Source organism: Patagioenas fasciata, chromosome 3 (genome assembly GCF_037038585.1).
Source record: "Patagioenas fasciata isolate bPatFas1 chromosome 3, bPatFas1.hap1, whole genome shotgun sequence".
NCBI classification, from domain to species: domain Eukaryota; kingdom Metazoa; phylum Chordata; class Aves; order Columbiformes; family Columbidae; genus Patagioenas; species Patagioenas fasciata.
The window spans coordinates 57,567,749-57,584,573 of NC_092522.1; the positions used below are offsets into that span (position 1 = coordinate 57,567,749).

Below are 16,825 nucleotides of genomic sequence, written 5' to 3' on the forward strand. Positions count from 1 at the left end.
CTGAAGAGACACATTTCTGCTCGATTTGAGAAAAAGTCTCAGCAAACACAGTGTGCCAAAGAAGAAGGCAGTCAGAGCAAGGAGAATAAAACTGATGAGAGGACATGTCAGGTGCAGCTGTTACATGGCTTAAGGAGCTGTTAACTTATTCTGCCTTACAAGCTGGCAATGAGAACCTGTGCCTGGGTCCTGGCCAGCCTGGTGGGAAGTGTTGGCCTGGTGGGAAGTGTTGGCCTGGTGGGAAGTGTTGGCCTGGTGGGAAGTGTTGGCCTGGTGGGAAGTGTTGGCCTGGCAGGTATCAGAGCAGACAGGACTTCTGGGTTACATTTTGATGAGCTTAGTGCGGATCACCTCAGGGAAAGGAGGATAGAAGATAATATACTGTTATTAGGGAAACTGGACATTAAGGGTGCTTTGAACTTTTGAATAAAATTTGCATGTAATCTTGTCTGTCAATATAATGAGCATGTGAAAGAGCTGGTTCTACTTGTGATAAATACCTACTTTTTAACAATGTTGGAATGTACATTTGCATAGATACAACTTTTGCGTTAGTATGCATGTAAATACACACACACACACACACACACACACACACACACACGCTCATTTCTACTTTTTATATAGAGGACTTCCTTGGTTGCATGCCAGAGAGAGGAATCCCAGTAGTGTACTTTCAAACTGATTTTAATTTACAAAGGGAAATACATAAATCATATTCAGAATACTTGTCCTGAGGTGCTTTGCTAGAGTTTTTTGATAAAGACTTCATGGCTTTACAGTAAAAATGAGAGGAAAAAGATGATGGTGCTGATGGTGAAGGAAACACTTTATTTGCAAAATTTTGAAAAAGAGTTTGTTGTGATATAAAGACAGAGCAAGGTTTCATATATATTAGAAAAGCTTACATAGCTGTGTGGTTTAATATAAAGTTACTGGGTCTAGAGCAAGCGTGCTGTGAACTCAGTGGACTGTCGCATTTATTTTAGATAAATGCTGCAAAAGCTTTTATATCAAACTACCGTTGTGCATTCTGCTTATTGTACAGAATCTAGAACTGTTTTAACCATGCCGCAGTGAACTTGACACAGTTTTATTACATCTATTTTTGTACCTCTGACTGTAAAGCCACATAGCTTAATGACTCAACCCTTAGATGCCATTAAAATTAATGGAAAGTCTTCTATTGAATTGGTTTGATCTGTATGTTCTCTTTGTTGTCTCAGTGTCCAGCTATAGAGAGGTCAAGGGAACCATGACAACCCTTCAGCATCTTCTAAAATAGCTATTCTGAATATAAAAATGTCATGACTCCTACACTGAGTATTTTATGCCTTCCCCTGAATATCAAGGCAAGCGCTGGGCTGCCTGGCCCCACGCTTCTGTCTCATTCACATTTCTGACCCCGCTGACTGTTAAGACAGACTTTGAACCTGCCACTTCATGGATGGTGGAATTGTTGCTTCTGCTGAATGGAAGATTGTCCTTTCCAAGTCCTAGAAAAAGAAGGGAGCATTTCTCTAGCAGCTTGTTCGTTTATTTTTAGTGGCAACCATTTTGCAGTGAAGCCAGAAGGCAAAACCTCAGCCTTACTCCTGGCAGAAGGACATCACTAGCAAGGGGCAGGTAAGAGGGTCAGAAATGTGTAACAGATAAAAGTATTGTGAAGCTCTGCAGGTTTTCCTACAGATGGCTGCCCTCATCCTGAGAATCTGCATTACCATAGCAAATTGAGACACAAGCACTAGCCAGATAGGTGCACATAGGTTTAACTCTTCTGCTTGAAAAGGTTTGGGTCCGATTTAAATCCATCTCCTTAGAAAGAACTGTGGAAGAATGCGAAACACAGTGCCTCTCAGGTTAATCACCTGAGGCCTGAAATAATGTGTTCATATATTTTGCAGTGCAGGGAGGTATCCTGCTAGTCTGAGGTTACCTAGGGAAGGATGCACAACTTTCTCAAGCTTCTATGAACCTACGTTAAGAAAAATATTGAAAAAGGACAACTATCTTATTCAGAATTGTTCCATGAAAATCTGAGCATCCCTTGCTTTCTAAGTAAGCTAGTTCTGCTTAACTTTAAATATCTTATAGGATGTGTGCTATGTAGATAAAGTCTTGTTGTGTTTACAGATGTTTCACAAAAATGGACCCAATCTGAAATCACTAAATCTCTGCAACCAGGATCTGCCCATGAATGAAACTCTTACCCCTTAAAAGGGCAGGGCATGGAGTTTCAAATAATTGCTGCTGGATTCCTCATTAAACCATTTGTAAATTTTTGTGTAATTGTAACATGTTGCCATTGTGAAATATACTGCTTTGAAACCAGGTGTGTCGTATTGAAACACCTCCTATTAGGCGCAACCATGTTTCCCTTCGGCAGATGTTTTAATTTCACGGCTTTTTTGGTCCCTCCTCCCTCTTACCCCTTTTGCCTCCCCAGACAAGCCTGTTTGCTCTGGCCTGTGTTCTGGCTTTCATTTATGTACTTCTTACAGCTATCCAAACCAAAGGTATTATTGAAATGCAGGGTCGTGTTCCACAAATTTTTGGTAGGCGTCCCTGTTAAGATCTAACTGCCAGAAATAAGCTGCTAATGTTTACAGTGACTCTCGACACAGTAGTCCAGTGTTTCAGGCACGGAAATGGATTTTTCTCTTCTTGGGCTGTGAAGGTCAAAAACATGCATCTGCCAGGACGTGATTGCAAAGCGTTGTGAAAGACAATCTTCCCTTCGTTTGTGTCCTTTCCACATACATTTATACTTTGATAGGAAAAAAATCTGATTATTTCTCTTGCCTTCATGGTTTCTGACCTGTTCCTAACCTCCCAGTTTATGCATGTGCTGTGGCCATAGCTCGGTGGTTTGCAAGTTAGGAACTTGTATAGCTGCATTGTGTGCTGTAATGTGCATTGCCACGTGCAGATGGAGACCCATCTGTCTCACTGACCAAATGGCCTTGTGGCATGCACATCTTTTTTACATTTTTGAGATTCATGCAGCTACATGAATTTCAGCCAGTGTCTTGGAGAGTGAACACATATATCTAATAATCAAGACTTCTTTCCTGATATTTGTAACATCTGCTGGAACAGGAGAAGGATATGCTGGAATATGCAGCCTTGTAATACATTTTTCAGAATTTGAGACTGAAAAGTACAAACTCAAATAATTGGGGTTTTGGTAGCTTTTTTTTTAAACTCTCATTTTGCATGGAAATTTATGCAGAAAGTATGTATACTGTGCTAGTGCCTAGTATTTAGATTCATATCAAGGTTCATGAAGTGTATACGTTACTTAGCAAAGTCTTTTATTCTTCCTTAGCTAATAGTGTTATTTTATTACTATTATTAAAATATGAATGCATTTTTACTTAATTTTGTTGCCAGCAGAGCTCTCTGGCAAAGCATTTTTCTCCTTTACACTTTCAGATGTCAAATACAAAGGATTCTGCCAATGCGTGAAACTAACTGATGTGCAGTGACCGCTAAATTCTAACTTGATAATAAGTGTCAAATTATTCCAACCTTTCTTTGTAGTCACTCCATTAACAGGAATCCCAACGGATTCCTTTGGTATTCACATGCATATTAGAACTAATTCTCTGGGAATTCCAGGACAATTCATCACTTACTCTGTGTTTTATGACACCAAAAAATGTTTCATGCATACATTATAAGATGGAAATTTAGGAACGCATTTGACAACTGAAAATAGAAATCTGAGAACTTCTGTCTTCATTAGAATATTTTATTAAATCTGCATTTTAGATTTAACCATTTAAAACTAATAGGTTGTTTACTTTCTTGGCTATGAGGTTATTTTATGGAAAAGTCTCAAGCAGTGGTGGAGTCTTAGGAGAAACATACTGTAACTTTTTATGAGTAAATTCAAGCATTTCAGGAATGGTATTTCTGCTCAATATTTGTCTTGCTTACGATTTTTTTCCACCAGAGAAGATCTGTGGGATTATATAGCTGGAACATTGCGGTTTGTATGGCAAATAAACACAACTGGTGCAAAGCAGCCTTCACAGTAGGGCTTTGCTTGGCTGTTAAATTTGTAACAAAATGAGGAGAAGTTTATTATGGGGTCTTGGTTTTAAAAATATTACTGACCTTAAGCAGTTAAAAGCACGTAAGTGGCTACTGAATTATAGATATATCAGTAAGAATACATTTGAAAACTGTGTCTTTTTTAATTAGCCTAATATAAGCTGTTTCAAATATAGGAGCCCATCTATGTCAAAATGCGAAATGGGGCGCAAAACTGAAGGCTTACGTTAAATTGCATTGTCTTATTATTTTTGGTATCAAATAGCTGTATGCCTTTTCGTACCTGTGAAAATAAAATGGTAGTCCACATTTGTTTAGATCCTGTTGTATTAATGTTGGAATGTAGGGCTATTAGTAAGGAAAAATCAATGAACAAACTGATGGATTTAGACTTGTATTTCTGTTATGTTAAAAATCCTCTAGGTTTTGGGTTGTGTATGAAAGCAAGAAGGTATAAGGAACTTATGACAATTAACATTGGCTCTTATTCTTTATGTATCAGAGTGAAATCTCTTTAAAATGATATTAGTTAGAAAAGTTTTATTGTTCTATTTTATTAATAATGTTAGAGATTTAAAAAAAAAAAAATTCCATTCACTTTCTGTGCTTTGTAAGGGTATAAATGACTTCTCAGGCTGGAGCAAAAGTTTTGTATGTGAATATTTTACAAATATTCAATTTCGAAACAAAATAGAAATATGAAGTACACTGGTGGTGATTTTGTGTGAGACAGTTTAGAACTGTTTGGAGAGCTGAGAGGGTTCAAGTTAATTAATAGACAGACAAAATGCCATAGTTCAAAATTTGTCTTCTGATATCAGAAGTAGGTCCTCTCAGCCATTATCAGTGCAGTAGAAAAACTAAGCATCTTCTCTTTTTCTAGTTTTGCTGTGTTTTTATAGTACTTGAATAATAAAGGAGGATGATGGAAATAACTATATGTTAGGATAAAATGTGAAGTAATAAAAGATTGTCTGTTACATTATTTCCTTATATGTAACATGATTGGATGCTGCAGGATGTGAAATACTTGCTGTCTTTGGCTTGGGTTGATTTGCGTATCTGTGTTGTTTGGAGGTTTTTTTGACAAAAACAATGTTTTTTGGATACCTGCACACATAAACTCGTAAAATAAGCTCTTTGCCACAGAGATGAATGATTCAATTGGCGACTTCCACTACAACTTCCTGACAAACTGAGATATAAATGCAAATGTTTGTATTTTTGTTCTCATTTTTCAAAGCTAGAGACTTCAAACCCCAAAGCTGTCTGTATCTAGTTAGGAGGTTGGGTGCTGCTTTTGTGGAGTGGCTAACTGATAATGTGAACTGCCCTCCATTTGGTAACCCAGCAAAACTGTATGGCAGGGTTGCAATGAATATATGTTTCAGTTATCAGCTCACATCTCTAGGATCCTGTGGGTTTTGTCTGTTCCTTCATGGGTTTCTGAATGTTAAGCTTGCTTTCACACAGGACTGGTCTGCCCTAGAGGGCTGGTACAAGCTCTATTTGGAGCATATCTCCTAATTTGAGTCCCGAGGATTGAGAACAATCTCTTCTGTCAGTCAGTCAGGCTGGTGCCTGCAGCTCAGCGTCTCTGGACCTTGGGGCACCAGCAGGTTGGGTGGCTTGTGAATAGGCCTTTCTTTGCAGCTGTGTGCTTGCTGGTGGTGGGGCCACCCGACTTCTGTGGGCTTTCACTGGAGTGCTGCAATCCAGCTAATTTTGCTCTAGGGACAGTCACAAACCCTCAGCGTTCTAGAGAACACCTTTAAGAAAATCATGGTGAGCTGCATGCTAATGTAAATGAGTGTTTGTTCAGCTTGGTTTGATCCGTTGTGCAGTGCCAATATAATCCCATGAGTGGTCCGTGACCATGAACATGAGGAGTGCAGGTGTGAGAAGGTGTGTAGTGGAGTGCTGGAGAGGGCTGCTGCCCTCAATTCTTCTCCACCCAGCTCTTGGCTAAGCTGAAGTTCACCCGATGTCCTAGGATTTGGAGTTCCAGAGACTCAGATTCAGAGTCGTGCCTTTACAAGTTACACCTGTTTCCAAGTAGGTTTACTCCATGAAATCTAACAGTTTACCAAACCGGGAGGAGATGGACTGAGAAAGTAAATAGGCAGATTTCATATACTTCTAATAACGGGTTGGTTTCCCATCTTGTTCTTCTAACATTACTCTTTCCAGCTCCTATAATCTTAACTGGCAAAGTTTATAAAGGAATAAACAGATTCTGGCAGGGGAAGCTATTCCAAAATGGTAATTTTTTGTAACCCTGACAAAAGGATGTGTATTGTGATGGAGCGTCTGGGATTCAGATGTCACGTTGTCCCTTTGGAAGTCATACAGGTTTTTTTATTGCTTGCAACAGTGAGCAAATGAAGTTAAGTTTTGGGGTTGCTTTTTCTGTTTGCTGTTTGTTTCCCGCCCCCCCCCCCCCCCCCCCCCCAGCACTGCAGGATGTTATACAACAGAAGTTATCCTTACCGAGCAGGCAAACCCCATGAGAGCGGCTCATTGTGCTCATGGGATCAGCAAGCGTGTCCTCAGCCACCACAAGAGTTTCCAGCTGCACAGGCAGAGAGTTAAATGTTTCTTCCCCAACTTGTTGGGAAGTGCTGGATGGTGAGGAGGTGGCTGGAGGAGTTCGTGTGCTCCCTGCCCACTGAGTGGGTCCTGCTGCTGCTCTGGTAGAAAGGCTGGGTAGCACTGTGGTACTCTCAAAGACAGTGTTATTTTGTCCTCATAAACTACACACTTGCTTAGTGGTGTGGAAAGTTGTTTGTCCAAAGTTCTGAAGTTCCCAAAAGTGTATTTGCCCTAAGGAATCTGATCTTGTAATGTTTGAAACATATTCTGTTTGGGGTCCTTTGACAGGTTGAGAGGTGGGAAATACAGTAAAAATATACATAGGTATGTATAGAGGAGGGTGTGTGCATTAATATATATTTACTTAGTGTAGTTATTTTGCTTCTGCTGCTTTGACAAGTGACATGCAAGTTGTTTTCCACCTATACTGTATAGAGTAGTTTTAAGTAACTGCAAGCTGTTTTGTATTTTGGGGAACATGAGCTCTACAAAACTTTCTAGGGCATTTGAGATAACTGTTGTTCATGTGGTATTGCACTTCTATGAAGTAGAGAGTGTGTTTCACAGAGTCTGAGGTTTAACAGGCTTTCACTTTGATTTAATCTGAAATGTCTTTTTCAATTCTCTGGAAGCGATACTTCATTAGAATGGATCTGTCTCTTTAGCATAGTCAAGAACGCCAAGAGCAGGACCACATACTTATTTCCAAATGGCAATAGTTTCAGTAAGGTGTGGTTTCCGATTAAAAGATTTCCTGCTAGCTAATATGCTAAAACTCTGCATTGCAATTTATGTATATTATTAGCATAATTATTTTTAAATTATTCCTCGATTGCTTATATTTTCTTAATATTCAAGGCATAATTTCATATTTATGTGTTGCGTCTATTAATAGCAACAATTACTTGTTCTGTCAGAATATGCACAAAGTATATACTGCTACCTTTTAAAGAATGTATGCAAGAACATGCATGTTCTTTCATAAATTAGACAAATAGAGAAACCAAATTACTTCCTCTCATCATTCGGACCTATTTTAAGTGTATGAATATTGTACCAAAAAAATTAATTCACCCTGCCCACCCCATCACCCAGCCCTCCCTGGCATACATATCTGAAGTGTAGAAGGATTCTTCATGCCACTTAAAATCCAGCCTGTTTTTTGTTTTGGTTTGGTGGTTTGTTGTGGCGGCGTGTTTTGTTTTCCTTGTTTTCTCTTTATTTGTCCATCATTTTAAAAGTATGAATTTTGACTGTAATTAACAGATTATTAGATTCCTGGCTATAGCCATTTTGTTAACAGGGTAGCAATCCTACCTAGCAAAGTAAGACGTTTGGGACTGAACAAACCATGTTTCCGCCTCCAGTATATCTTGAAAGACCGACTGGCAGAGTGTCTTGGTGGGTGGCATAAACTTGCCTGTTAAGTCATTTGGCTGGAATTGTTTGCAGTCTGTCTGATTGTGCTTATAAGCAAGAAATTTAATTTTTTAAATTGTTGTTAGTCATTGTCAAGGAAAGAAGGGCAACTCCCAGTAAATAAGGTCAGTGAAATGTATGTAATGGCTGGTTATTGGATGAGTGGGCAGCTGCTTGGGAGAACCAGATGGAATATGAATACATGTAGGTGGGAGGGAATTGAGACAGATAATGCCTGGGGATGGGTTGTTCCTCTGCTCTGTGTTGCTGTTCCTGCCTTCTCTCTCTGTGTAGGAGTTAGCAAGGACCCACCTATTTCTGAAGAGCTGCTGTGGTACTGCAGTTTTCAACTGCATGCATGGGGACAGGGGTTAAGAGGATGACCCAAGAGCGGTCTGGTGGATATGCTGCAGGGAGGAGGTCTCCCTCAGAGTTGTGGTCTTACTTTTAAATTATAATTTTAAAACTGATTAACCTCTCAAATTTTTTTCCCTTTGTCTTCATCATAGGATGGGTCACTGGGAAACATTGATGACCTGGCACAGCAGTATGCAGACTACTATAACACCTGCTTTACAGATGTGTGTGAGAGGATGGAAGAGCTACGCAAACGAAGAGTTTCCCAAGACCTTGATATGGTATGTAGAGAAGTTACTACTTTATTAACAAGTGATTGCCATTCATGCCCCAAATGAAGAATGAATATTTCAGTTTGAAGAGTTCTACCAAGGGAAATAACTACATGTGATTGTGTTCATGCACACAAATATTTCAACCAGCTCAATTAAACACTTGGAAATTAGCAGGTTTCGTTATTTTCTAGGTATTTGTTATGATTCATTAAGCCTTGGAGACTGCATTTCTTAGTTAATTAGAGTACTTTTTCCTTGCACATATTTGCTTTCAAATCTCAACTCTTGGATGCAAGATAGCGTGTGATGAAAGCATCATTTCTGTGCTCCGAGATGTTTCCTGTGTGAGCACAACACAACTGTGTGGTATTTTTCATTTGCATTGTACAAACAGTTAAAGTACTGCTTCTCAGAACTCCAAGGTGCAAATACTGGTTTCAGGCTCCCAAATGTAAGTAATCTTCAATTCTGTGAAGCCTTTTCCATGATTATGCAGTACAGAACTTGTACTCAGTCACTGAGCCCTTCAGACTGGAAAGGACCTCAGAAAGTCTCTAATCCAGCCTTTGGCTCGAAACAATGTCAACACTGAATTCAAACCAGGTTGCTCAGCACTTCGGCTGATTCAGTTTGAAGATCTCCAAGGATGAAGGCTTTTCAGCTTCTCTGAGCAACCTGTTGTACTGTTTCACTGTCTTCATAGTGAACTTTTCATTTTTCCTGATATTCTATAAGACAGCCTTCATAGCCATTTGTGCTTCTCAGGCCATGAACCACTGTGAAGAACCAGGCTCCATTTTTTTTTTATAACTTCCCCATATGTACCAGTAGGCTGCTGGTGGGTGTCCCTGTAGCTGTCTTTTCTCCAAGCTGTATCTCCCAGCTCTTCTTGCAGGGCAAGGGTTTGAACACCTTGCTGGCCCTCCCCTGGACTTATTCAGGTTTATCGATGCCTGCTTAGCATGCAGGACTGGAGAGCCAGAGGTGGTGGTCCAAGTATGGCCTGACAGGTGCCAGGGAAAAGGGAAGGATCGCTTCCCTCCACCTCTGGGCTACAGTGCTGTTGTTACAGTGTGGGATGCTGCTGGTGGCTTCTGCTAAGACCATTGCTCCCCAGGCCTTTCCTGCAGAGCAGGCTGGCCCAGCCAGTCAGTCCCCAGCCTGTGCCAGTGCATGGGCTTGCTCCTCCTCGTGGACAGGAATTTGCATTTGTCCATGTTGAGTTTCCTGAGGTTCATGCCAGGCCACTCTGAATGGCAGTCCTGCTCTCAAGTGTATTCGCTGCAGCCTGTTACCATGGTGGGATGCCCTGTTTCCTCCTCGGGTACCTAACAGGATAGGCCCCTGCTCTACTTTGCTAACTGTCCTTCAAGTGCACACATTAACCACTGCTCTTAAAGCCCAGCTATCCAGTTTTGCACCCTTTTGGCTGTGTTCACTCCCTGAGGAGTCCCACTTTAGCTGAACCTAATCTATATGCAGGTCATCTTCACACCTCATTTTTACTGTGTTTAAGAAGAAACTTTTAGGAGGCCTGTCACAAAAACATCATGTGTTTTCACTTGTTGGACGTTTTCCTTACTGTGCTGTAACAGTAGTAAATGTTTGTTACTACTTAGGGTAAGTATATTTGTGCGTATTACTGAGCTTTTTCCTTTATAAACATCTTTGTTAGTTTTCATAACGTTCATAACGTTCATAACGTGTAAAGATCACCTGTGACAGAATAAAAAAGCTTTTAGGTCTGCTTTGTTGGGTCTTCAGTGTTTGTGTTCCCAGCAGTATCATATGTTTTCACATACAGATATTTCCTTCAAGTCTTGTCTTGCCGCAAAGAGGTTACTGAAGGAATTATTTCTCTGTAGGTTATGGTTTTGCTGTAGTGGTAACTTCTGTATAACACATACAGAAACTTATAACCAAAGTATGGTTAATACTTCTACGGCAGCATCGCACTGTGGCAGAGCCAGCATGGGATCTGATCGCTGTTCTGCACTTCCTCTCCGAGATCAAATCCTTTAAAACAAATTGAGGAACTGAAGTTGTGTGATTTTTGTCTTCTACCTTTGTTTCTGCAGATCATTGCACTGACTGGCTGTGGGGAGCAGTTGGCGTCCTTCCTCTGGCAGCTCTGCCTATAATGTACATTACTTGAAGCTACTTTCTTTCCTCCTTGGGATTCCAGTTTAGCACCTGAGAGGCTTCCAGAGCTATTATGGACTACATACTTCAGTTACACAATGAATAGCTGCAGAATCAAGGCAGAGAGAGTCATCTCCTCTGCCCCACTGAAGTTTGTTAGTTCCTTCTTTATTTTTTAAATTTAAAAAACAAAAAAAAGCAGGTCTTTTGCTGCCAAGAAGTTCCAAGTGTTAAACAAAAGGTTATTGTAGGAAATCCCAAGTGTTAAACAAAAGGTTATTGTAGGAAATCCCTTTGTAGACAGACCCATGAGGCTTCTGTGCAAAGAAGATGATGGCACAGAATGATGGTTCTTGTGAAAAACCTCCACGCTCTGCCTACCTGGTATTCTGGGTAGGTGTTGGCAGCAGTGAAACCCTTTTTCCTGGTGCTCTTGGAAGGCAGCTCCTGTGCTGGGTAATGAAGCATGCCTTATGGCAGGAGAGGACTCCCATTTAGGCAGATGGGCCTAATTTGGCTCCTTTCACTTCTGAAGCTGCAGAAGCCAGACTGGGGAAAGCCATGTGAGCTTAATTAACTTGCATCAAAGGTGCAGAGCTTCATGCTGGTTTAAATAGATGTGAGCTAACCCAAGACAGACCAGTGAGTGATTCACTAGCTCATTCTGCTCAAGAGAAGCTGTAGTCAGAGAGAAAGTGGCTGTGTCAAAAGACATCCTGGAGATTCCTCTTCAGTGGCTCACATATTGAGTTTGCTCACTCTAGTAGTCCAGTGATGACTTCTTGAACTGCCAGGTGAGAGAGAAGATATTGCAATTGAAAATAAAATTAGTGCTCAATCTTTCCTGTGTCCATCACCACTATAATACAGTTTCTGAACATCAGATAGCCATTTTGCTGATAATGCATGAGACTATAGTTATTACTCATTGCAGGAGGTTTGGACTAGATAACCTTTAAAGGTCCCTTCCAACCCAAACTATTCTATGATTCTATGATATTAGCTTGCTTCCACAACAGCATCCAAACAGCGCTGACTGCAGCTGAAAATTGCTCTCATCAATAAGTAGGCAGGCTTGACTTAGGTACACAGGGAAGGGGAAACAGCCATGCTGACTAGAATGTGTTTTCAGTGTAATTGTGTAGTATGCCTGTTAATAATCTTCTGTGGAAGCAGGAGTTGTTTTAAACAATAGAGCTGCTGAGGTGATCACAAAAGTACTAATATGAAAGACAGAATAGAAGAGTGACTCATTTGTTGTAATGTTTTCCTCTCTTTGCAGCTCGAGGAAAGGTAGTACGTTTACAGAGGTTTTGGAACAGTTAATGGGGAGTAATGCTGGGGGAAATGCCAACTTCATAGCATACGCTGGATGTGCTATGATAGCAAAATATATGCACCAGATATATATGCAGCCCTCAAACTATTATGCACCAAAATTATAGGGTGTTTAGTCTAGCCTGGCTTTGCTCTGCCATACATTGCTGTTCTAGCAGGGGTGAGGAGGGTCAGCAGTGGGGTCCTGCCAGAGAAGGAGGTGGGCAGTACTCCTGTTCTTTCTCTCTGCACCCTCTGATGGTCTTCTCCCTCTCTTTAGCAACATGCTAGGACAGAGCAGAGCTGATACACATGTAGTGCTAGTGAAAGTTTCCAGGGTTTTGCTGGACTTAAGTTTATTGAATCATGAGAAGGGGGTGCCATAGGATAAACTCAACCCCGCACTGAGATCAGGTTTAAATGAGGAATAAGGAGGCAGGGAGGAGAGTCTCTGACAGCTACCTTAAAGTTAGTGGTCCCATGTGCAAAAAAATTCACAAAGCAGAAGGTATTGGGATACATCTTTAGTTTTTTATAATCGTGAGAGATCAGGCAGTCAACAGCTGTGATATAGCTGGGAGAATGCAGTTTAATGTTTGGATGGCAGTTGTGATGTCTTCCTCTGAAATGCAGTATGAGTGGTAAATAATACATAGCAGAAACACGAAAGGCCAAAATTAGGTGTGGAGCTGCTTTTATTGAATGCTCTGAACAAAGAGAAAGCGTGGGTCACCGCAGGGGTTGAAGCGTCCTCCAAAAGTTGCGCAGAGTGGCTGCGTCAGGAGGAGCCGTGTGCTAACAAAGAAATGCCTGAGTTGGCAGAGCTTTGCCAGGAACACGTATTTAACAATGGCTCACCCAGATTGCCCTTTGTAGCATGGCCACTGGAAGGACAGAAATATGAACTGTTTATTGCTGCTTCAGTACACTTTGAAAGCATTTTAAGCTGTTTGGGAGCAAGTGTTGATATCTTGATTGTATATTGTACTTTCTAATCTGTTCAACAACCTTTCCTCCAAGACCACGGCCTTTTCAGTCTGGATATCCTGCTCTGGAGTTGAATTTTGAAAAAAAAAAATCACTTGGTAAAATTGTTCGGGAGAACAGCATATCTTGTAACAAAACAGTAGCTCCAGATGGAGCTGAACACAGAGTATTTTTCCAAATGGTAGTGCCGTCAAGGATTGTTAGTTGTCCTTAACCACGATAACTGCTTTTTGCATTTGGAATTTTGCCTCTGTTTTTGTAATGGAGAATGTGCTTGGGTTTGGACATTAATGTTTGTGAACAGCATGGGAGTTGCCCACATTTCCTAACATTTGGCCTATTCCTGTGCACCATGTGGTTTTTTTGGCCGAGGAAAAACTGCAGTCGGCGTAGATGTCATGAGTTTTCAGGCCCATAATGGATCTATCACTGGTAATATTCAGCTGGACATCTGCTAAAATGCAGTTACGGCCAGAAAACTGACTCTGTGAGGATGGTACCTTGTTACTGCTCATAGCTGCTTCCTTTGTGTCTTTGGGATCATATCTGCTTGGCTTACTGACAAAACCAAGTTCGCCTTGCCTGTCAGCAGGGCAGGATTGCATTGATATTGCTGTGAAAGAGCAAACTACATTCTGTTGTCTCATCTATCACTGACAGCGGCCAACTAACTGCTGCTGCCAAGGTCTGTATTGTAGCTGATGATCTTGAAGTCAAAGAACAGCTTGAGGTTTTCTGATGGATTCTGACAGCTATGGTTGCGGCACTGAGAAGTTGCACTAATCTTTTGACTTGTAAATTACATAAATTTAAAATGGATGCCACTGGAAAGCTAAAAGTCACACAAGGATACCAGTTGTGTGTGTGTGTTTGTTTCCTCCATTTAATTAATTTTTTTATGTAAAAAGGGAAGTGTTCAGAATCTGACTATATACACGGTGGTAAAGTACAGCACATGTTTTTGACAAATCAACTTGCCTAATACAGTGTTTTTACAGTATGTGGCTGTACTGATCTGTACGTATACAGATACAAAGTTGGAAAATATAAATGAATGCAAAACCAACATGAGTTTCTCACCTTACTGCACAGCATGTGCTTAGTCCTTGTAAGTCTTGGCTGTGTGTGGTTTTGAAAGGTACTCAGCAACCAGTTGTTTGATAACAAATGGAGTTTACCATCTAGATAATATCATCTTGTGTAAATGGTACGTGTCCAGCAAGGCAGAGTGGAAGAAAAGCAGCAAAAGTAGAATAATTAGTAATTAGAGTGATAGACTAATTAGGCTTTAACCTTTTTAGAGGTGTATTTGGCTGACATTGTATTATGGGTTGGCAATATCATAACACTACTTGCAAAGCCGGTCAGCCTTCACTGAAGGAGACTAAAATACCCCAGCACTGTTGCAGTCAGTGATTGATGTGTATTTAAGAAATCTCCATGGGAGTTCACCTCTGAAGCTGGCGTTCCAATGCTGAACGTCTTTGTGGAGTCTGCCTGTGCCTGCACTAAAGCTGACGAGCCATGTCCACTATTCTTTGCTTCTCACAAACATTAAAATCTCAGAATCCTAAAATAGACTGCTTATTCCTGCCATGACATTATCAGCTCTGCTTTGCAAATGCAGTAGTGTCTGCTTTTACCTTTGTCCTGAGAGGACACCTCTATATCTTCCTGGAGCCGGATCCCACTGTTTTGTTTTGTCTTGCTGGTTGCAAGAGGCTTTCCAAAGTATAAGCAACATCTGAGTTGGATTAAAAAGGTATCCACACCACCAAAAAAAAAAAAAAACACAGAGCTGGAGAACACACAGATAAGACTTTGCAAATTTTGGAGAGTTTCCAGGCCTTATCAGGCAGACACACAAAAGAAAAAGTAGCAGTAAAAGACATGGACTTTCAAGCATTTTTTTTTTCTCCAGTATAGATTGAATAGAGGGGATTTTGCCTAAATATGAGGTGCATAGATTTTCAGAGAAAATATGTAATAGAGATTTACTGTGTCTCAATCTCTCAACATATTAGGTTTTATCTTCATAAGTTAAGTTCATCGTAATTTTTTCATCATTAATGGAGCTTTTCAAAGGTAGACACAATGGAAATTCTGGAACAGATGGGCTATTTTTAGTGTCTAATGTATCACACACCAAGACAGCAAAGGCATTTAAATACAGAGCTAGCATTAAGCATGAAAATAAAGCAAGGCTTGTTCCATACACAGCAAAGTGAACACCGTTCTTAAACAGTTCTTAGTTCTTTTAGGACTAGCAGACTAAGTAAAAATCTCTCAACTTTCTGTAAGTTAATAATCTCCTGCAATCTCACCACTGTGTTTGTTGGAAGCCCATTTATGAATAATCTCTTAAGCAAAATCTCTCTGTTTCTAGGCAGACTTTATAGGCTGGAGACTCAGCACACTGTGGAGCTGTAGTGGGTTGGGTGACCTTATCTTCCTTTCATACGTCTGGGAGGTCCTTGCTTTCTGGAGCAGGATCTTCAGTTTAACACTTTTGGTCTTCTGAAAATGTTTGTATATTTGGCAATGTCAGTGTTATGGGAAGAACATGTTGTCAAAGAACGTGTCAAAATTGTTTTTTCTGAACTGGCAATAATGTTATGAATAAAGTAATATTTATGTTGTAAATAGAAAAGATAACTTTTTGTAGTCTGACTGATAATGGTGGAGGGGAGAAATTCTCCTTAGTGTTATAAATGTTTTTCTAGCTATACTCTTAGTATCACCTGTAGTGATTTGCTTGTCCCTTTCCATTCAGCAGGACTTTTACTTTGAACCTAAGATCAGTTGAATATATTCTTACTGTGCTGTTCTTTTATCCTAGAAGCAGTGTATATCTGCTGGAACTGACAGACTAGATTTGTATTAACTCTGTGATTTAATCTCATCGGTGCCTGAGGATGTTGGGGGGATGGGGAAGTTGGCTGACTAACTTCAGCTTCCTTTGTGTACTTTTTTTTTCTTTTTTTCCCCTCTGAATTTAAAAATGACAACAAAAATGGAAGCATACAGCATCATGCTATCTGGACCATTAGGTAAATTTCAGTGCAAAGAATGCAATTGTTAAAAAAAAAAGCAAATTAAATTGTCATTTAAGAAGGTGCATCTTGGAAAGAGGGGAAGAAAAAAACCCCAAACACATCAGAGAATTCAAACAAACAAACAAACAACCCCAAAATACCCAAATTCTGTGGTTAACAGTTTCTGTGCCGTGCAACCCAGCTTGCCATTCACATATTACTGGTAGAACTCCAAAATACCCAGCTGAGTGCTATTACTCTGTGAAGGACAGCAATGGGTATTGGCTGGGACAGAAAAGTGTCAGATTTTTGTAACGTGGCAGCAGCTAAACCAAAAGAAGAATGAACCTGGAAAGTGTAATGTTTTGTATTTAGATTGGTACTTTTTGTCCTTAAGCATGACTCCCCACGCAGCCTCTGTGTACCCTCCTTCTGTCCCTCAGCTGCTGCTCTTCAGTCCACCTCTGTATGCTGGAGCTGACTGATGGTGAATTCAGTTGTTAAGTAATTGTTGCACTGGCTTGCACTTCTTCTAAGTCCTTGGATAGAGGAATGCCACCCCAGGTTCTAAGGAATAGCAAGGATATCACTCAAGACAGAAGTCGTGAAGTTAGTCAGGTATTCAAAAACCACACTTGTAAG

General features: G+C 40.4%; 1 protein-coding gene across 7 annotated transcripts in view; it reads left to right on the forward strand.

Moving 5' to 3' along the window:
* The window catches only part of SASH1 (SAM and SH3 domain containing 1), a 540,217-nt gene that overhangs the window by 436,154 nt on the left and 87,238 nt on the right, over positions 1-16,825 (forward strand). For all 7 annotated transcript variants that reach the window (XM_071806401.1, XM_065833555.2, XM_071806402.1 and 4 more), the window contains exon 2: positions 8,580-8,708. In XM_071806401.1, coding sequence (XP_071662502.1) covers positions 8,580-8,708 — 129 coding nt within the window. The remainder of the gene's footprint in view (positions 1-8,579; positions 8,709-16,825) is intronic.